Here is a 21,473-nt window from a genome sequence, read left to right on the forward strand (position 1 = left end):
AATTACTTCAGGCCTCCTGTCCTTTGCCCAGCATCTCTGCTGTGTGTTGGGGGTGTGCCATCACTTCCTGTTTGCACTGATCCTCGATGAGGGTCACAGGGAAGAAATTTGGACCCTCTGAGGTCTTTCCTGGGCATACACATAGCGCTGCACATGCAGGTGGCCTTCTCCATCCTCGGGAACATGTTGCCCTTTTCAGAGCCTGCTGATGACATTTCATTCACCCAATTTCCTTTGCAGTTTCCTGGCCAGCCTGTCAGTGGTTCCAACTGATACTTCGGCCTCAGCACTGACTGCTGATTATTTTTACCACATGCCCCTGGGATAGGGCTTCCCTTTATCAGGTCAAATAAACGCAAGCCCTGAAGATGCAGCTGTTGTGGGCGTGCCCAGCTCACCGTGCCCCCCCTCATTGGTTGCTAAGCTTGCTGAGTCTTAATGCTACTGTAGAGCTGGAGAGAGAGGGATGGGACTTCGGGTAGGTTATAATGCCATAAAGCTCACTTTTCTTCCTGAGATTCAGGTGTTTTCTTGAATTAACACTTCATGGGTTGTTCTAGCCTTTAGCTAGTTTCTAAGATTCCGAAGAAGTTGATTGTGATCATTTTTTGCTTATATTTTCACTGCTTTAATAGGAGGTGCAGATTTTCAGAAGTCTTTATTCTGATGTTCTGGAAGTACTTCATCCCCTACTCCCTTTGGAGTAAAGTCTGTGGGTGAGGCCCTTGCCTCACAGAGTCATGGTTGACTCTGTGAGTCTTGTGTGACAGTGAGTAAAGCCGTGTATGTAGTCTTCTCATGGAAACTGCAGATTGCTTTGATAACTGAGTACCGGTGGATGTGTTTGAATCGAGGAGCGTGACCATACAGGGATCACATTCATGGATCTGTAATTGGATACGGTCAGACAGCCACGGTGCAAGTCCCTGACAGTGTTTGGTGGCGCTGAGGGTGCACAGGGACCCCGAAAGGACTAGTCCCTGCTTGGGTCTGACTCAGTTTCTCCTTCGTGTGAACAGCAGCTGGTCCCTGTGTCCAGAAGTCTGAGTGACTTACAGTTGGCTCTTCTCACCCCAGATGACGTACCCAAGCCACAGATTATCACCCAGCCAGAGACGACCACAGCCGTGGTGGGCAAGGACGTCCGCTTCACTTGCTCGGCCGCCAGCAGCAGCAGTTCCCCGATGACGTTCGCCTGGAAGAAGGACAACGAGGTGCTGGCCAATGCCGACATGGAGAACTTCGCCCACGTCCGCGCTCAGGACGGGGAGGTGATGGAGTACACCACCATCCTGCACCTGCGCCGCGTCACCTTCGGGCACGAGGGCCGCTACCAGTGTGTCATCACCAACCACTTCGGCTCCACCTACTCGCACAAGGCTAGGCTCACTGTGAATGGTATGCAAGTGCCATCTTTCCATTGGGGTTTAAGATTTCTGCAGAGCCACACTCGTGACTGTTCTGTCACCTGTGTGGAAATGATTGAGACGGGAGACACACCAGCTTCACCGGGACATTATTGTATCGTACTGTTGCCTGGCTTGGGCCCAGAACAAGTGTTGTAGATTGTAGGGTTATTCTCAGTGCATTCTTCGTTTTGGGTGATTTTTTTTTTTAATCCAGTTACTATGTCAAGTGACAGTGTAGCCCCAAACCTTGCATTTTTTTCCCCCATTTATTCTCCTCCTTAATCCAGGATGTCTGGTATCCAGATTGCAAGCATACCCTGATGCTGGGGAAGCTGATGCCCTTTGAGGAGATGGCACAGCCTTGGGGCCAGCCTGGGCGGGGCCAAGTCCGACAGTGGTAGGGCAGCTGGCCTGACAGCAGAATGGTCTGTGGGTGTTTGACAAGGACTTTTACTCAGCAGCCAGCTTTAGAGCCTGTTGAGATGGCTCCTTCAGGGCTGTTTGTGGTAGTGAGTTGAGGGTAGGAGAGAGAGAGAAATAGCTTGAGCAGTTAACCCCTTGCCCCAGTAATCTAACAAGATTTTCTTGATTATTACAGTTAAAAAGTGCCAGAACTGCCCTGGTCTCTCAGCCCTTACCCCCCAAAAAAATCCCCCACTTTTTTACCACACATTGACTGGTTGTCTTGGCTTATTCTGAAGGAGTCCTCATTGTTTCTCAAAAGCTCAGGGAACTGTTAAAGAGTCCCCACCAAAGCAATCTTGATGGGTACAGTAGTGATGCCCGACATTTGGCTGGATGCTTAGCACTGTGTCAGGGAATATTTGGGATAAGTAGGCTGGTGGAATGCTTTGCGCTCATGTGTATACAGGAATATGGGTCCAGTACCACTGCTCCTAAATGAGTTTTCTTCAAGAGCGAAGAGCCATCCCCCTGCTTTCCCCAGGGTGAAGGCATGTCACCTTCTCTCTGTCCTAGCATCTTGCAGGAGCAGATATTCTTGTTTCCTAGGCTCTCTCTGGGTGATTAAGGCAGGCAAGTATCAGGCCCTGGCATTTATGGGATATCCCTGTACAGACTGATCACGACATGACAGACAGTAGGGAAATGTTTCAGGAAAGCCTTACATTTGAGGGGGTGAGAGCTGGCCTCGGGCGTGACACAAGAGAGACTGATGGAACTGCTCCCCCCGCCCCTCCCCCCTGCCTCTCCTGGTAGAAGCCGGGCAGCCCTTGGAAACCTCAGCTCCTGATCTACAGGGGGCAGTAGTGGTTCTGGGCAGGTGCTGGCATGAAGCCTGGTGAGCTCATTGGCAGTGGTGGGGAAGGTCAGTTGGACAGAAGATCCTCCTGGCCTTTGCCTTCCAGCTTTCTAAAACCTCGACCCCATGTGCTTCTGTTCTGCAGTGTTGCCGTCATTCACCAAAATGCCCCACGACATCGCCATCCGGACTGGCACCATGGCCCGCCTGGAATGTGCTGCCAGTGGCCACCCTAACCCCCAGATTGCCTGGCAGAAGGACGGAGGCACAGATTTCCCTGCTGCTCGTGAGCGACGCATGCACGTCATGCCAGACGACGATGTGTTTTTCATCACTGATGTGAAGATAGATGACATGGGGGTTTACAGCTGCACTGCCCAGAACTCGGCTGGCTCCATTTCAGCGAACGCCACCCTGACGGTCCTAGGTTCGACTATAGATACACTGAGAGAGAAGAGAGTGTGAGAGAGAGAGGGTGTGTGTGTGTGTGTGCACACGCATCTGTGTATGTGTGAGAGGGAGAGATTTTCTTACTTAGCCTAGGTACCTAGAGGCAAGGTTCTCTCAAACTGTTCTGTGAAGCCTAGAGTAGGTGAGTGTGGTAGGCTGTTTCTTTGTTTAAAATTTTAGGCTTCTAAGATTTTCTTAAACAAGTGGTTCCATCTCTTAAAAAAAATAAGATAGCCGGTGAATTAGGAGAGTCTTTACAGGGCTTAGGTGTAAGACACTCTACCTATAGAACTGCCCTCTAATCGGGCAGGATGGATTTGGTCTGGGTCAAGGATAAACTTGGGCCTGTCACAGGGCAGTCTGGGAACCATAGGGGCTTCTGTGGCTGGAGGTTAGTTCATCCCCAGAAGAGTGATGATTTAGTCGTTCTGGTAGAAAATCTTCTGAAAAGCTTGCCACTCTGTTAAAAGATCTTAGATGGCATTTCACTGATGTCTTGGATTTTCCTTGGTCCAGGAGACAAGGCAGAGGTATAGCAGCCGAGGCCCACAGAATAACCGTAAGACCTCCACTGACTTCTTGCAGAAACCCCGTCCTTGGCAGTGCCCTTGGAGGACCACGTGGCATCTGTGGGAGAAACGGTGGCTCTCCAGTGCAAAGCGACTGGAAGCCCTCCACCCCGCATCACCTGGCTCAAGGGGGACCGGCCCCTGATCCTCACAGAACGGCACCACTTCACCCCCGGCAACCAGCTGCTGGTCGTTCAGAACGTGGTGGTGGAAGATGCGGGCCGGTACACCTGCGAGATGTCCAATGCCCTGGGCACCGAGCGTGCTCACAGCCAGCTGAGCGTCCTGCCCACTCCGGGCTGCAGGAAGGACGGCACCACTGTGGGCATCTTCACCATCGCCGTGGTGTGCAGTATCGTGCTGACGTCCCTGGTCTGGGTGTGCATCATCTATCAGACCAGGAAGAAGAGTGAGGAGTACAGTGTCACTAACACAGGTTAGCTGCTGTGGCGGCGGTGACTCACAGGGAAGGGGAAAAGCAGGGACATTTGTGAAGGAGGCCAGGGCCAGAGGCTTCTTTGAGAATCTCAGTATATTCAGAACTGCTCTAGAACCTTTGGGAATGTGGAGTCACTCGGGACAGCTGAGGCTTTGGTCTCGATGACACCATTCTATCGTCTTTCAGGAATTGCACATTATAATGGGAATACTGTCAAATACACTAGGAACTCTGCAGTTTTCTGAGGCGTCCTTGGCACTTGCTTTGCTGCCACGTGGTAGACTGTTGCTGCAGTGACCTCACAGGTCCCTTCTTCTCTTAGTTCTGTCTCCTTTCCCATTGCTGTGCTTTCTTTTGCGGACTCAGACACCTCTCACACCTGGATGTAAAGTCAGGCTGAGCAGGTCCTGGGAGGGCTTCTGCAGTGCACAGACTCCACAGGGTGTCCCTTGACAGCGGCTGCTGGGGTCTCCCATGTCTGCCTTTGTTGTCACCTCGAAGGATTGGGACGCCTGGTGTTTGACTGTCCTGTCTCCTTGCAGATGAAACCATTGTGCCACCAGATGTTCCGAGCTACCTCTCTTCTCAGGGGACCCTTTCTGACCGACAGGAAACCATGGTCAGGACTGAGGGTGGCCACCAGGCCAATGGGCACATCGAGAGCAACGGTAAGGCCTCAGCCCTCAGTGCAGCTGCAACCCCCGGGGCTGTTGCCAGCTCTGGCCTGGGGCAGCTGCCTGGTATCACATCAAGCATATGTGGTGACCTGGCAGGCTGGATGACTCAAGCCCTCTCTTGGGTTTTCTTGGACTTGACCTGTGCAAGTTCTGCAAGGTTTTAAAATCCCCGTTCCCCAGGAAGTCACTGTATTGGGATAGGGTGGGAAAGGGTAGGACTGCCTGAAATAAGAGCAGCAAAGGACGTGCCAGGTACTGAAACCAAGCCACTCGTTGTGCAGGGGAAGTGGCCAGGTCTGTTGTTCCAGTCTCTCAGTACACAGTGCCCACAAGAGTAGGGGAGGCTGAGCAGCCCTTGTTAGGGGCAAGTTTATCCTTGCCAAGAACTCACCATCATGGCTCTGAATGCTGGAAGGCCTGCCTGCTGGGAAGGCAGTATTCGAAAAGGTTCCTTGCTGGACTTCTTGGTTAGCCCAATAACCCAGCAGTGGAAAGAACACTTAGAATGAAAAATGTCCCTGTTCTGGTAGCCTTGCCCGTTCTCACGGCTTCCTGTGAAGTGCTGACTAAGCCTGGAGTTTCTAACTGTGTGGGAGTCTGTTGCAGGTGTTTGTCCGAGCGATGCAGGCCTCTTTCCAGAGGTGGAAGCTCATGGCATTACGTGCAGGCAGCCCAGGCTCTGCGTCGGGTACACGAAGGAGCAGTGGAAAGCGGTGGAGAAGGCCGATGGCACACCTGGTCCACAGAAGATGATGGGTATGAGATGCTTTTGTCAGGAAAAGTATTCTGCTCTTGAAATCAAAATTTGGGTTGACCTACTCATTAAGTGGGGGGAGACATAATTGATGTCAGACTGTGTTAGAATCTGGCATTCATTATATGAACAGGAAGCTCTGGTGTGGCTCTTTTTAAATTCCGGAATAGGATGTCTCTTAAAACTATATGGTGTGTGGGCTTCCCTGGTGGCGCAGTGGTTGAGAGTCCGCCTGCCAGTGCAGGGGACACGGGTTCGTGCCCCAGTCCGGGAAGATCCCACATGCTGTGGAGCAGCTGGGCCCGTGAGCCATGGCTGTTGAGCCTGCGCGTCCGGAGCCTGTACTCTGCAATGGGAGAGGCCACAACAGTGAGAGGCCCACATACTGAAAAAAAAAAAAAAAAACACTATGGTGTGATAAGCCTGAGCATGAGTTTTCTAGATTTGTAAGTGACTGAAATAAAGGGTTAAGGCCCAACCAGAGTACCTTTTCACCAGGGCCGCTGCGAGGCTAAATTTCTAATTGTTCAGAAGACTTCTGACACTGTATGGTGCGTGCTCAGGCAAATGGGATTTTTTTTGTTCCCTGAGATCAGAGTGTATGACTTCATGCTCTGATTAAGAAATTAAGCTGAAACGTTTCAACGTGGAAGGGCTCTGTTCTTCATTAACGGCTTGGTATTTGCCCAAGTCCTTTTTCTGTGAACAGACTTGGCAGGGGGGTCGATCAAAGCAGGGCTCGGGCCTTACGGCCGCAGAGCTGAACAGCCTGTCCTCTGCGCGGGACGGAGACTTGCGTGGCAATGGGGCTCATCCGTCTCCGGCTCTGTCCGCAGAGCACGGCGGCCCGGCAGTGTGCGGCGACTGCAGCAGCGACGCACACAGTTACTCCGAGGAGCAGGCCTTCTGTCCTCAGCCTGTGCCCAGAGACAGTGCACAGCCAGGAACCCTGAGCGGCCTGGAGCCCAGCCCAAGTGACCGCCCACGCTCTCCACAGCAGCAGAGCAGTGGGGCTGCTGACGGGTCCCACAGCCGCTGCAGGGGGTCCCTCTACCCTAGTAACCATGACAGAATGCTGGCAGCCTTGAAGAAGCCAGCGGCGCCTCTAGATGGGAAAGGTAACGTGGCACTGTCTTCCGAGGCAGGGGGCGGGGAGCGCGGACTCGGCTGGGCCAGAGGGGGGCTGACGTGGCGTGGCCTCTTCCTTCTAGGGGCCTCCTCTTGGACGATAGCACGGTTGTGTGAGCTGGACCCCTTAGACCTGCAGCCTTCATGTGCGTTAACTCCGGGCAAGCCTGAGCTCACAGAAGCTGCCTCGGGCTTTCCTGATGTGCCCAGCGAAGGCCAGCACTTGCTTCTTTCCAATGGACACCTCCCCCAAGCCTGTGACTCCAGTTCTGAGTCCACACCGGCAACAGGACAGCCGCCCGGGAGACGGAGCGCGCCGCTGCTGTTTGCACCCAAAAGCTAGGCTTTGTCTACCTCGGCTCTTGTGGCGTCCATGTCTACAGGAAGGAGAGGTGGGTGAGGGAGCCTGGCGGCTTCAAGCATCACTGATTTGTACATAGTTTTCACCTCCGTGTGGAGCGTCAGCAGTTTGAAGGACTTGCAGCTGAAGCACAGAAATGCAAGAGGCTATTGTGTACAAAAGGCAGAAAAGTATTTGATACCCTTGTACATAAGAGTTTGCAGAGATGGCATATATATTATATATATCTTTTACAGAGGCTATTTTAATCTTTAGTGCATGGTTAACAGAAAATTGTACAATTTTGACAATATTATTTTTCATACCAGGTTGCTGTTTAATTTTGGAGGGGGGGGATAGTTCTGGTGCCTTAATGCATGGATGGAGCTCCTAGGAGCTACAAACCACATTTGTTCACAGGAGTTTTTGGTGGGAGGGAGGGAAGTGAAGGTCCTTGGCTTGGTATTGCACTTGCGAGGGCAGACCCCCCCCTCGTGTGCTTTACCGTCAGAGACTCTGTTGGCATTGGAAGTACCTTCATGTCAGTATTGCTCGTGTGGATGGCCTTGCAGCGACCTCCCCGTAGAGCCCAGAGGGGCAGATGTCATGTTCCTCTGCAGTGATGGACTTCTCGTAGGTTTAAGTTCCTTCTCTAACAAACAAGTGGAATGGAAGAGAGGTTGTTAATCCACCACAAGCAATTGGTTCAAACAATTAAGCACTGCCTTTCTTCTTCCTTCTGTGAAAGGCGAATGTGGTCTTGTCAGTATCCTTTGATGGTCACTTGAGGCTTTTTAATAAGATAGATGGAGGCTGCTGGTGTTGGTACCTGTGGATTTTTCAATAGCCATGTTTTAGTTCTGCCGATATAATTAGTATTACATCGGCCTTGGGGGAGGAAAAACCGAGTCCCTCCTTTTCAGGGCTAGCAAGTCTTTACTGACAGTGCAGAGCAGGCCTGTCCATTTCCTTCCCTCGCACAGATGGACCCGGGCTTGGACTCTAAGTGATTAGCCCTTGACCTGGGTTCTGGGTATATTTGCACTTTTTTGAGACCTGTTGCTAACCATCTTGTGAGTGCCAATGTGTATTTCAGGAAAAATTACATTGAAACAAGGTCCTTAAAAATCTCAGAAAGCAGAGTTCCTTTGGCCAAAAAGCTGAAGGGAGGTACTGACAGAATGGTTACTTACCTACGTTAAATTTCACTGTCAGATGTCATCACTGTTCCACAAGGTAAGCACAGTTAGAATTTTGTTCTCAACAGTTACCTGATTCTCACTTCCACAAAATATGTGAATTTGCTGCTTCTGAGAGGCAATGTGAAAGAGGAAGTATTACTTACTTTTATGTACAAAGTTATTTATTTATAGAAATTTTGGTACATTGTACATTGAAAAGCAACATGTAAAATATTGAAGTGTCTAACAAATGGCATTGAAGTGTCTTTAATAAAGGTTCATTTATAAAATGTTAAGTGTGTGGCGGGGTTATTTTTCTACCTCCATTAACCAGCATTGCTGCATCCTGTTTAATTAATTCCAGAGATTGCCTTTATAAGGGAGTCATCCTGCCTGAGGTAAGTACCTCCCCCCTCCACACACCCCCACCCCCGAAAAGGGAAAAACATTTTTAGTCAAAGCAGAATGGTATATATATATACCCATTGCTCCAGGGAAAACATGACACCACGAGATTCCTGAGATTGCTTTCTGAATTTTTCTGACACCTGGAGCTTATTAGTCGAGCTCCAAAATGGTGACCTTCCCACTTCATCTCTTTGATTTCTAATGTTGAGCTTAAAACTCCAAGCAACAAACCTTAGTGATTAGTTAGGAATGATGAACCCACCCCGTTTCCAAAGTCGGCCCCGGCCCTTTGCTTTGGGTCTGAAGTGGAGAGGAGCCCGGTCAGTGACGGCCCTCCTGCCGCGAAGCCCGCTGGGCCCACCTAGTCATTGGGCTGCGACTGGTTTCTCTCTCACACACCACATGGGCCGCTGGACACTTCTCTGGAAAAGAATACAATTGTTTTTATAGGTGAAATGGGAGGGTAATTAAGACCAGCAGCCTGGTTACCCAGCAAGGATACTGGCTGAGCACCTGTATGTAGTTCGTTCTTTTTACACCAGGCTGTAAACCGATGCAGCCGGAGTTAACCCAGGGGAGAAAAGCCTCCCACACCCCCAGCTTTCTTCCCGAGTCTCCTTCCTTTACTTACTCTAGCCATTCTTTTAAAATCATAACCATCTCTGCCTTTGGCTGATTCCACTGTCAGGTGGCAGGAAATGAAAGATCAGATACAGATCAAACGAAGGCTCTGAAAGGGCCTGGACTCAGCGTTGCCACACTTGTTTATTAAGAGGCTCTGAGAAAATTGTTCAAAGTACCGCTGTGGACATCATTTTCTCTCTGAACTCTGGGAACCAGGCCGATGACGTCATCCTGGCCAGCCTGCAGCACGGAAGATGCGTTCTCCATGTCGTAATCTGAGCAGAACTGGACTTGAGCGCCCCGTTTTGTTGTTTAGATGGCCAAACAGCTGCTCACCGGAGGGGAAACAGTTCTCACAGCAGGACCCTTTCTTGAAAGCAGGGGCCATCTGTGATTCATGGACTCTCTCTGCCAAGTTCCAACAGAAAGCTGCGAGTCTGGTCATAAGCACCAAGAAAGATGAAACCTCCCAGACTGATGGCTGCCATTCGAGGGAAGACACCTGCAAATAATCTGGGGGGCGGCGGGGGGGAGAAGGGAGGAGGAAAGATTTTTTAATTTTCTGTGTGTAAAAAAGGTTAAATTCCAACACCCACAGCTTGCTCCACTCAACACACCACGCTCATTAAACCCCACACAGCACTTAGAATGTGTCTGTCTTTCCTTTCAGAATGGCACTAAATTACATTCCCAAGTAGACTTGTTGAAGCTGGAGCCCAGCTGCTTGTTGGCTAAGGCGGCTGAACACAAACAGCTTACTTGCGAGCACCCACAGTTAAGTCCAGCAATTAGTCAAGACACGGTAACTCTGTCCCCACGACAGTTCTGTTAAGACTGTCACACCATTTTTGCTTTCAAGAGATGATGAAATCGACTTTCTTTTATAGAGAAGTCAAAGGGCTGAATCCCAGGGAAGGCTGGAGGGCACCAACCCCCCACCCTCTCCCCGGAAGCCTGAGGCGGGCCCTGGCTGTTGGGGAAGATTTCCCAACGAGTCTGCCGCTCCTCCCAGGGACTCACTCCGTCCCATTTTGTCCTTAGGGAGCCACAAAGGTGATGCGGCGCAGGGAGTCGAATCTCCACGGGTTCCCCGTTTCCCCTCTAAGAAAGGCGAGTGGGTTCCAGCTGGGAGGGGAGCAGCACCTCATTACAGGTTCCGTCCCCAAGCACTACAGAGAGCCAGTTACCATCAAAGTTGCAACTTTGGAAGAAACAAAGAAATGCAAAGTAAAAGAACAATGTTACTGGGGACCTAAAGTGGGTGGTCATTCTTTAAAACCCTCCCAGAGCGATGCACAGGTATTTGTTCAAAGATGGTCATTGTGGTGGTGCTGATAAGAGAAAAACTGCAAAGAATCTGCTCCCTGGTTACAGAGATGCTGCTACAGCTGTGCCGCTGAATAAGGCCGTCCATAGGGACCAACACGGAACGTATACAAAATAGGTTCTAAAAGAAGTCAAGTCCCAAAGCTGTATGTATAATGTGACTGCATGTTGGACAAACACAGCCGAGATGCATCCTCAACTTTCTCTGGGGAGCAAGGGGTATAGGAGACTTCCCTTGCCTGTGTTTCTGTAGCAATTGAACCTTTTTTACCAAGAGTATTACTTGCGTAAGCAGAGAACAAAATTACAAAATCAGAACTAGTGGATTGACCACTAAAAAGACTTAGGGTCGGATCCAGGGACGAAAGCTGAAAATGTGGAGGTTATGCCAGCAGTAGCCTGTGTAGCCTTGAAAGTCTGGGGAACCTCCATGCTCAGCTAAAGGGAGGCATGGCAAAAAAGGGACAGGAAGGAACCCCCGTGGCCTAGTTCACAGCCGCCTGGCCGCCTCCTTTCTGTGTGATGGCCGGGAGAGGCCAGCCTGACCGCCCGGTGTGTAGCCCTCAGCACTTCTGAGGAAAACGGACTCAAGAGTGGTTCTAGCGGGCCCACAGTTTAGTTAGCTAACTGAGGATTTAAATCGTCAAGTAAAATACTACACGAAATGAGAACCTCCTTCTCTTGTCTACGTGAAAATTCTATAGAAGACCAAAAATACACTTGGAAGGAAAAAAGTCGTTCAGCCCAGCTGATGCAAATTGTTTTTGCATGAGGTGCAAATTGTTTTTGCATGAGGTGGCCCCTAAATTACTGCTTTGAGGCCACTGTGTCCTTCTGGCCCGGAAAAGAGATTCATCTCCCTGCCCCCATCCTACAAAGAGAAGTGCTGGAAGTGGGGGTCAGCGGGGGCTGAGCTGTGGAAACCACGCTGGCCACAGAACTCTCCCTCCCTGCCTTGTTTCTACAGCCAGTGTCTCCTTCCTCTCCCCGCTGCTAATGAGCTCAGCCGTTCCACGCGAGGAGCAGATGGAAGCAGTTGATGGCTTCACTAGATGACAACTGTCTGTTAACATCGTTAGAGTAATTTGTACAGTGAGGGCCCCAACCAAATGCAGACGCGAAGACTGGAACAGAGCAGGGCTGCATCGAGGACGAGATGACAAACGACAGGCGCTCAGCAGAGGGCCGGGCACCACTTGGAGGGACACGGGGCAGCAGCGGTGAGGACATAAAGGGCACAGGAGAGAAAAAAAAGGCCAGGTGATGAGCCAAAGAAAGGGAGGAAGGAGCAACGCTGGATAAACAGGCTTCCCACCTGCTTTCAGGCTGTTGGGCTCGGTGAGCGTGCGGTATTTTTATTTCAGGGAAACCAGGTTGCCTGAGGGCACATCTTCCAAATCGGTGCCAGAACGTGGTCCCTCTCCGTGTGAACCAACACGGAGAGACCCAAGTGTCACCACTTTAATTTACGCCGAGAGCTCAGCACCAGCCTGTTGCAGGTGGGGAGGCAGCTTGAATCCTCTGTTAAACCCGGCAGGGGTGTTTCCGGGCCACCAGGAACCCACAGGGGCTCTGCACAGAAAACGGACAGAGAAGGCGGCTGGGGAAGCCTAGGACCACTGCTCGGAAGAGCTGCGCACGTTCGCGGGAGGTTTTGTTTGTTTGCTTCTCGTTACAGTTCTCTGGTCCAATTACTTGTTGTCTTTTATCACATTAACAAGAAGCTAATGAACACTGTCATTAGCTGCCTGAAATACTCTGCTAAGGACCACACTGGGCATACTAATGAGAGCCCAAGACTTTAGAAGCTTCTGGAAGATCGGCAAAAATCCAGGTTACCTTTTCAGGGCTGACAGCGGGGACAGGAATAGGCCCTCAGCATGTTGATGACACCCTTCCTCTGCCTGTAATTCTGGCACTGCCTGGTTAGATAACACCCAGTAACACCAACACTGGGACAGGGAAGGTTTAGTTTCAATCATCTACTCAAGGAAATCCCTTGTCCACAAGTTTTTTGGGCCACGGTCCTGCCGACTATGCCATCCCCGAGTATCACTTTTGAGAAAGGCGGACAGGCTGCGGCTCCACACAGACTCCACAGGGCTAAAGTCAAGGGCTAGCTGTGACCAATAGTTGCCACAGACTCTAATAAGAACTTTATCGAAACAAGTAAGAGTGAAATTTAGCAGTCTGACTCTATGACCTAAAACAGCTGCTGCATGCAGTACCTCTGTGTGGCCCAGTCACTATTTGAAGCCCTAAGAACCTTTTCCCTGCTACTTCAGAGCTCCTTTTTTCTTTTTTCCTCACACCATTTCACTGTGCAAGGAGGATCCTGTGTCAAAATCAAAGTGCCTCAGCTATGAGCAACCAGATTCCTACTTATTTATAATCTATTAGCCATAAATCACTGACTCAGGACATACAAGCTACCACCCTGCCCTCCAAGGCTCAGTTACTCCTTTCTGGTAAACCCAGCCCCTGTCTCCAAATCCCCTGTCCTTCAGGCAAGCAGCAGCCATTGAGAGCTGGCACATTTATCGAAGCCATCCAACGTAATTACCTGTTTTGAACAGAGGATGGGGCTTGTTAACTCCTGCAAAATACCCTTGCCTGCAGCCTGACCAACCTGCCCCATGTTCCCCAGACTGTCAACGAGCTGCAATAAAACCTGCCAAATGGACACAAAACTAGAGTCAAATAAATGATCGACACAGCACCGGGACGAGGAGCTGGCACCGCCGTGGCTATGCTGTTTCACACCTGCCCTGTCACTGGGCTCCCTTCAACCTTCCCCTCCAGGAGGCTGCTGCTTTGCTCTCTCAGCAAAATCCCTGGTAGATGATTCCAGAGAGAATCGTGATTTCATCTACCTGTTACAAATCCCAACCTTTAGACAGGTTTACAAGTTGTAAAAGCAATGCTGAAATAGCACTTTGAAGAGACCTTTGCGGGTGATGCAGAGCAGTGAGCTGCAAGGGAGGTGTCAGACACTACGCTATGTAAAAAGTGAGAACTATTAAGAGTTAAAAGTGCCCCAAACCACAAATGCTTTCTTCTAACAATGCTTTCCTCGTCACTTGCGTCCTGCCTTACACAACTGGACGCCGGCTTTCTCAGTGCTGCAATCCAGAACCTGGCAGAGGCCACAGAGGTGGATGCCATCTAACACTGAGATGGGGATCACACACTACGACACTGCGTCAACCCGCCTGTGCAATATCATCTCACGTAAGCAACATCAGACGTAACGTTTTGTACGATAAAAGTAAATGATACCCCAACCAGGGCAGGCAAAAGGAAGGGTGGGTGTTCTCCCGATGCTGGGCTAAAGGAGAAGGAGGGTGGACGGCGACGGCGGCGGGGCCTCCCTTCCCAGCCTTACCCCGACAGCCCCCGAGTCCGCCAGACACCATGCAGGGCAGAGAGGACGTTCCCACTTGCAGGGCTGGAGCCGGCCTGGGTGGAAAGACAAAAGAGAAGCCATCACCTCACGGAACTCCCCAACCAACTTACAGCGGGCTCTAGATACCCTCAGATGCACGGCTCCCTACCACCATCCTGTAGGACACAGTTCCAGATAGACTGGGGGGTCTCCCAGGAATCAGGACCTCTGGATCTCACTAGACGAGAAGCCCTCACACTTGAGCCCACAAGCAAGCACTGAGTTGGCCCATTTCCCACCAGAAGTAGCTTGTCTAGGTTCCTTCTCTCACTATGAGCCTATGAGCAGAGCTTAACCCAGATAATTCACATACTACTATTGAACAGGAAAGATACTGAAAGCAGTATTAACTCATCTGAGGATGGGGAATAATCAGTATGAATGGTAATGATTATGAAACTTATCTAAGTGGCTAATGAACACACTTAATCAAGAATGCTGTGTTCAATTTAAAACAGGCTTTGCCCTATCAAGCTACATACTACGATTCTGCCCTTATCTGTTCCACGTTTCCACAAGGGTATGACTTTTTAGTTTTTATTGTTTTGGTCCAGGTATATGTATGCCTTTCCCTGAAGTCTCGGTCCAGCATTTTTAAAAACAATTTTACTTAACGACCTTTTTTAACAATTCTGAAAAATGTCCTAATTCTTCTGGTGAAGGCTTAATAAGCCTTCACTCTTACAGGTTCAGAGGCTCATACTTGCTGCATGGCATGAAGCAGGCCAACACTCTGAGCCTCAGGTCTGTCACCAATAAAAACAGAGATTCTGTGAAAAATCATATCACCAGGCAGAGGCCCTACCAGCCCTCCCTGTTCACATAATACAGGTGAAAATGACTGCAAAAAGGTAAAAGGCTACCCAGACATCAGTCGCAGCGATTCCTGTGGATATTGCTTTCTCCAAAGGCAGTTTCGTTAGTGGTTCAACAGGCAGCAAAGGCTGCTAACTATAGGCGTTATGCCACTTTTGTTCACTTTATATACATGTAAGCCCCAAGTGCCAACAGATACAAGCATCTGTTGTGTCTACATTACATTATTTTACCACTTACCTTTGCCAACATGATTCTGGTTTTTGCCACGTCCAGAGGCGTGGTGACTGCAGCTGCAAATCCACCTGTGTATATAAAAATACCCAACACACAAGTGAGGTCCTGTTTACTGCATTACACGGTATTTTCTCATTTTTATTTTGTAATTAATTCCTCATAACTCTGCCAGAAATACTTCTTTGTCGTTACATCCACCTGATTGATTCAAGAATAGGAAGCACACATGCAAAATCTTTACCCACACACTCCCCTGCTTTGTAGTGATGTCTGACTGCATATAGAAGAGGTGACGGGATAATGTTTTATACCTGCAAGTAAAAAAACAAGGCCCCACAATGTAGCTTGCTCTTTTGCGAAGCAGCAGACAAACCTGTGTGTGTACATGGGGGTGTGTCATGGTCAGACCCCCACTCGGAGAGGCATGCTGTGCCCCATGAGTCTCGGGGGTCCATGCCTTCCATGGGCCCATCTTCTCTAATCTGACTCCAAAATGCTGCTGTGGTTTCTGCTCTGAGGCAAAACTGGCAAAAAGACACAGGTATCAGTGTGGGGATTTTTCATATAAGTGGCTGGCTTCTTATGGTTAAGAGTATAAATGTTTCTGTATTTGCAGGCTTCTGATCAACAGGCCAGTTAGAGTAATAAGATTTCTAAACTCGCTTCCATATATTGTTAGAGTCCGTTTTCATTCAAGCCTGCATTCTTCCTGACTGCTTCTTTCCTAATTTTTCTCTCCTGTCCTCTTTATTTAAATGCCATGACTGCCAAACTGACTTTTTTTTAAATCCACATATTTTAAACGGGTCCATAGCTACAGGCAGAGGAACTGGAAGACTACTTTTTTAACAGAAATCACAGTATATGGTACCATTATTTTATTTAATATGATACAAAGATATATTTTAAACCCCAAAAGGCCCAAAGGAGATAGAAATAATGAGCCCAAGAGGGCTTTCTAAAGATTCAGCTTCCGTGAGCCAGGGTGAAATCGGCAGTTTTCTAAGAGCTGAACAGAACACATGTGTGAAGGATGCTTCAGAAATAGCACACCTCTCCCTCTAAGTTTTGCGGTGTGTGGACAAGGAGGTCATTTGATCTCTGCCCAATATCTTTCTAAAATATGTTGCTGAAATAAGATCATTAAACTGAACCTCCTCCATTTGGTAATTTATTATGATGCTGACTTCTTGAGAGACGTACCCAGAATGACACTAATCTTAGGGCTAACGAGTAAAAACCATAAACATGTATCCTGGAGTCCCTTTTATTTCAGCCACCTTTGAGTTATGAATACGTGAAACACTTTCCTCCCAATTCAAAAGGTGTCTGACATTCAGAGACCTGCTAAACTGCAAGTATTTTAAAATTTTGTGGACCCAGTCCTGAAATACTACTCTTACTTTTTTTTTAACCACTTACTCTGCCATAAAGGAGGTGGGACTCAGAAGTCATGTGTACCTTGGCTCCAAAAGTAATGCTGTTTCACTACACGATGACTTTGATATATGAATAAGACAAATCCAAATGTATCCAGTTGTTAAAATCCAGAAGTGCATACACGATTTTCCTACTTGAAAATCGTTACAAACTGACCTGAACCAACTAAAAATTGACAAGGACATCATCTGTCCCCTGTCTGACCACTCAGGCTCCCACACGTCACCTGCATTGAAAAGTATTTGTTTTCTACTAAATTTGGATACTGTAAATCGAACTTATTTGGGCCATTAGCAAAAGTTCACCATTTCTTTACTGTAGATGCCTGCCAATATTCTCCCAGTGATTTCTGTTTCATGAAAGTAATAAGAAGAAAAGTTAGACAAAAACGCACATGCTAAAATAGGTCCTACTTTTATTACCACGATGGAAACTTTATTTTATGCAAGTTATTAATAAGTTGATTTAAATGTCTTCAAATATCAAAGACTGCTTTAATTCACAGACCTCACAGTGTTTTTTATGAGGCTGTAAGAAGGACTTGTGAAGATCACGTAATAGAATAACTGGTCATGATGGGGAGGGGGCAGGGGAGCTGTATTTTCAGTTAAAATGTAGTTATTTTCTGCATTTTACTTAAGGGAAATGTAAACCGCTGGTAATAAATACAAGGAACATGCTAACATGAGACAGGAAATAATTATTTGGTACAGCGACTGCAGGCTACTTTAGTGCTCAAATCACATGTGAAACAATTTTCCATGGGTTCCACTCGAGTTGGGTTTTTACTGAATGTTAGGCTAACTGCTTTCAAGAACCAGATTCAGGGGAAACTAGACTTTTACAGCGAAACTACATCTCACGTGTCCTCAGGGAAGAAATGCAGGTTCTTCGCCTTCTCCAGACAAAAAAGGGGCCGGCTTCCTACGAGAGTTATGGAGCTGTTGCCTCCAACAGCAGCTGTGAATGTGGTGGGAGGAGTAGTGGGCGGCACTGCCACGCACTGTCCGCCCAGGGCCTCCCCTCCCCCAGATGAGCCGGGAGCAGGAAAAGCAGCTCCACCGACCAGCTCCAAACAAGCGTCCAGACTTGGACGGCTTCAACAACAGCAACGGCAAAAAACCTGTTTTCGTTTGTGTTTTAAAGACGGCTTCAAGCCCTGTCATTTGTTGCCCAAACAATCCTCACGCCCTATTCTAGAATTTCAAGCCATGGCAGGAGAGATCTCTCTCTCTCCTTCTCTCTTAGAGAATGTCAGTTAAGTGTTCATTACAGGAAACTAATCAAAGGACATTAGAATAGCAGATATCCCTATAGTAGCAGATGTCATAATTACTAAGACTGAATGATGGTTTTATGTTTGGAAGTTAACTTGAAGTAGGGAAGTTGGCAAAGTCCATTTCCCCACCCCCAATCTAACCCCTGACCAGAAGCCAAGGGAATTTCTGAGCATGACGAGCCATCAACACCTCCAATCTCAAGGGACATTTTTGGATATTTGTGCCAAGTGGTTTACAAAGCAAGCATGGGCACCAAACAGTGCCAAGGATGGCCAGAGAGTGGTTCGTCTACAATGATTTAACCAGGTTAAACTTGGAAAAGCACACAGGGATGAGAAATCAGATTTCTGGTTTATAGGGCAAGTTTTATCACTGCTTCTGTGGCCATGTAAGGCAAAAACGTCTGAAAGTACAGCCGGTAAGCATGTCAGATCTTAGGGGCTGCCCAAGATGACTAGTCATTAGTCATTTCTCTATACTGTGCAGTGCACAGTCTTGCAGCAAATTCTTACAGAATGTTGCTTTCTCACAATCTGAAATATTTTCCAATTACGTTTCTCTTTCAGAAGGGTTTTAAAAGAGTAACCCTGTTCCTCAGGATCAACATTTGTACCAACTAAAATTTCAAAACAAAAGGGATATAAACAAGAAATCTATTTATTTTACTTTATCTTTTGTTAAATACAGGTAGATGTACTGACAATGGATTTTCTGCAGACCTTGGGCAAATTCCTATCAGAACCTCAGCTGAAAAAATAAGATAATTGTCTTGGAGTAGTTTTTAAATCTACACCCTACTAGAGGTGATGATTATGTATAGTAACTTTATTAATATGTTATTTTTTTCTATGCAATTAAGAATATGAATTACTGTGATGATGACAGCTTTTCATTTCCTGGGTGCTGGTTGTTTTTATTGAAATAAACTCCGTAAACGCAGTTCTAACACACATTATCGCACCTATCCCAGCAACAACCCCTTAACGGAGGGAGGGTTGCTTCTGCATTACAGGTAAGGAAACTGGTGCTCAATAAGGCCCCAAAGTCTCATTCCTTAGTTGGGGATAGAACAGAGGTTTGACAGCTCTATGATTCAGACAGGTCAGCCAGCACTGGATCCTGAAGCTCTGGGTGAATCCCTTCCCTGCCCGGCATCCCAGCTTCCCCACTGTCCCTGGAAGGCAGTGTGGCTTGCTGCACTCCTCATCCTCAGGGGGGCCACCGGAATGGAAAGAGCCTGGCCCACAGGATCCCGCCAAACAGTGGGGGTCTGATACCAAGTTTCTCCCCGGCTCCCACCCCCTGACTAAACTAAGTACTTAGTGCCTATTACACAGCATTATTCAGAAAAAGCAATTGTAATGAACGCACATGTCCTTAATAGGAACAATGCATATTTGCAAGTGAATCTTTGAATTAGCTACTTAAGGGAAGGGACCAGAGAATACATATATTTGTTTCAACACTCAGACGTTTTATAGTATGTTAACTCTAAGAACTGGCCTTCCTTATCCAGGATGACTCAACTTCCAGAATGCTCACTTTGTGCCCAGGACCCAGAAGGGAGTCCACAGAAATGCACATTTCTTAGGGACTGGGGAGTAAAGACTCCTGACCACTGGCAAATGAATCAAGACCACGTACCCATTTAACACAGCTAATGACTATGGATTGATCATGTGGAAACGATTACCCGTCATAAGCAATCTGAGCTGGCTTCATATTAGAGGCAAGAGTCTTATTTTGGATTATCAATTCTGTAAGTCAGATGGGTCCAATTATTAATTATAAAATGTATGTTTTCTGTTTTCCTAATCACTACAACTAAAAACCCATCCAACGACCATTAAACAAATTGGAAACGAATTATTTCCTACTAAGGTTGGTATCCTAAGCCCGCGTATCTGTCAGTTTACTGGCTTCACATCAAAACCAGCAGTTTACAATTTTCTGGCAAATTTCCGTTTCGATTTATTTCAACCATAATTCTCACTCACCTTTATTTGCAACAAAATGTATTTCTCTTTTAGACTGTTACACCTCTCACTTTTTAAATTCTTTCCAGTTTCTGAGATCTCACTAAAACCTCACTGGAAAATGCATATGACCAAGTGATGGATAGACATTGCATAGTGTCACTCTGCTCTTTGTTTAATGTCTAGAAAATGCCCAGATGTTTAGATCTCCATATTTTCTACACCGCGCAGTTTAGCCTTCAGTAAGTTGTGGAGCAGCCTCCGCTCTCCTGACACCAGTTAATCTACGGCGCTGTCAAACATGTCACATGGACCGTGAATCACTGCCTTCTGCAAAAATCGCCTAAACCCCCCCAAGAAGTGCTCAAGGCAGACAGCTGCACCCACAGCCAGTCCCTTCCCACAGAGGCCTTGCTAAATCATCTTTAAGATAATCCAAGGGCCTGAGTGAAGGCTTTAATAAAAAGAAAAAATTTGTCAAAAACAAATTGGCTGTCTTTCAGGCAGACACCTTTTAAGCAGTTTTTTTTTTTCCTAAGACACTCTCTTTTCTCAAACAACTAGTGGGACTCTCTTCTTCCAAACAATCTGGAATTTCTGAAGAATGTTGTTTTTGCACAGTTAATATTTTCACATTTTTCTCCCCCTCTTTGGTCTTTCCCAGTATAATATAATCCTTTGCACCTGCAAATGCTCCACAGACTGCTGACTGCCAAGAATCCACCACATGATCCTGCCTCCAGGACCAGAGGGCCTGTGTTTAAGGAGAAAGAAAAATACAAGTTATTAAATATTTGAATTTATCGGAACCTCCCGTGGGTTAGCTCTGGGGATGGGAACTTAAGTGAGAAGCTATTTTGGTGGCATTCCTCACTGATGACATAAGTGATTTTCCCAAGGACTTAACTGCATTCTAAAATAAGTCAAAGAAACGAGGGTGACAGCTATGTTAGAGTGCCCAAAGGAAACCATTTTCAGGGAATATGTGTGATAGTCACACATATATATATATACACATTTACATACACGTATAAAAATAAAGATACATCTTTAAGACAATGTAACATTTTAAATATTTCCCATATAATTCTAAACATATAAATACCATAATTCACAAATTAGGTCAGAGCAGTGTATACCAAATTCCACAGTTCTTTTTTCAATTTTTACCCATGCTGTACATGTTTGAAGGATGCTAATTCTATTACTGAACCACGTAAAGTTCGTCAAAATGCTTTTCGCCCTGTTTTTGTAATACGTTGAGGATTACACAAATAAATACTCAGGCTGAGTTTCAAACTAGGCAAAATGATGGCAGAGACGTGGTGCCTTGCTTGTTGAGAGTTTATGATTTAGTAGAAAATAAAATACAGTCATATCAAATGGTGAAGAGTACTGAGTCAGGCCCTGGTCTAATCTCTGACGATACATCAAATCCCACAGTCCTCACAACAACCCTGAGAGTTGAGTCCTGTTATTTTCCTTCTTTTACCCAGGCTTTCTAACAGCAGAGCCTGCACCCTTTATTTTTGTTTTTAGCTTTATTGAGGTATAACTGATATCCAATAAACTACACGTATTTAAAGTACGTCATTTGGTAACTTTTGATAGACGTACATGTGAAATCATCACCATAATTAAGACAGTGAACATATCCATCACCCCAAAAGAGTTTCGGGTCCCTTTGTCATCCCCCTTTCCTGCCCTTCCTTA

At 47.3% G+C, this 21,473-nt stretch overlaps 2 protein-coding genes across 4 annotated transcripts in view; one reads left to right on the forward strand and one right to left on the reverse strand.

Annotated features, from left to right (window-relative positions):
- Window positions 1-8,498, forward strand: part of LRIG1 (leucine rich repeats and immunoglobulin like domains 1) — a 121,187-nt gene extending 112,689 nt beyond the window's left edge. The window contains exons 13-19 of the mRNA XM_081246538.1: window positions 1,078-1,398; window positions 2,816-3,097; window positions 3,706-4,125; window positions 4,671-4,796; window positions 5,412-5,561; window positions 6,396-6,677; window positions 6,771-8,498. Coding sequence (XP_081102664.1) covers window positions 1,078-1,398; window positions 2,816-3,097; window positions 3,706-4,125; window positions 4,671-4,796; window positions 5,412-5,561; window positions 6,396-6,677; window positions 6,771-7,030 — 1,841 coding nt within the window. The 3' untranslated portion in view covers window positions 7,031-8,498. The remainder of the gene's footprint in view (window positions 1-1,077; window positions 1,399-2,815; window positions 3,098-3,705; window positions 4,126-4,670; window positions 4,797-5,411; window positions 5,562-6,395; window positions 6,678-6,770) is intronic.
- Window positions 8,499-9,362: 864 nt separating this feature from the next.
- SLC25A26 (solute carrier family 25 member 26) overlaps window positions 9,363-21,473 on the reverse strand; it is a 143,167-nt gene continuing 131,056 nt past the window's right edge. For 2 of the 3 annotated variants that reach the window (XM_081246541.1, XM_081246539.1), the window contains 4 exons: window positions 20,445-20,514; window positions 15,068-15,132; window positions 13,952-14,025; window positions 9,363-9,753 (listed from right to left, as the gene is read on the reverse strand). In XM_081246541.1, coding sequence (XP_081102667.1) covers window positions 9,636-9,753; window positions 13,952-14,025; window positions 15,068-15,132; window positions 20,445-20,514 — 327 coding nt within the window. In that variant the 3' untranslated portion in view covers window positions 9,363-9,635. The remainder of the gene's footprint in view (window positions 9,754-13,951; window positions 14,026-15,067; window positions 15,133-20,444; window positions 20,515-21,473) is intronic. The other variant, XM_081246540.1, reaches the window with a different exon arrangement.

Source organism: Mesoplodon bidens (assembly GCF_964165515.1).
Source record: "Mesoplodon bidens genome assembly, chromosome: 10".
Lineage (NCBI taxonomy): Eukaryota > Metazoa > Chordata > Mammalia > Artiodactyla > Ziphiidae > Mesoplodon > Mesoplodon bidens.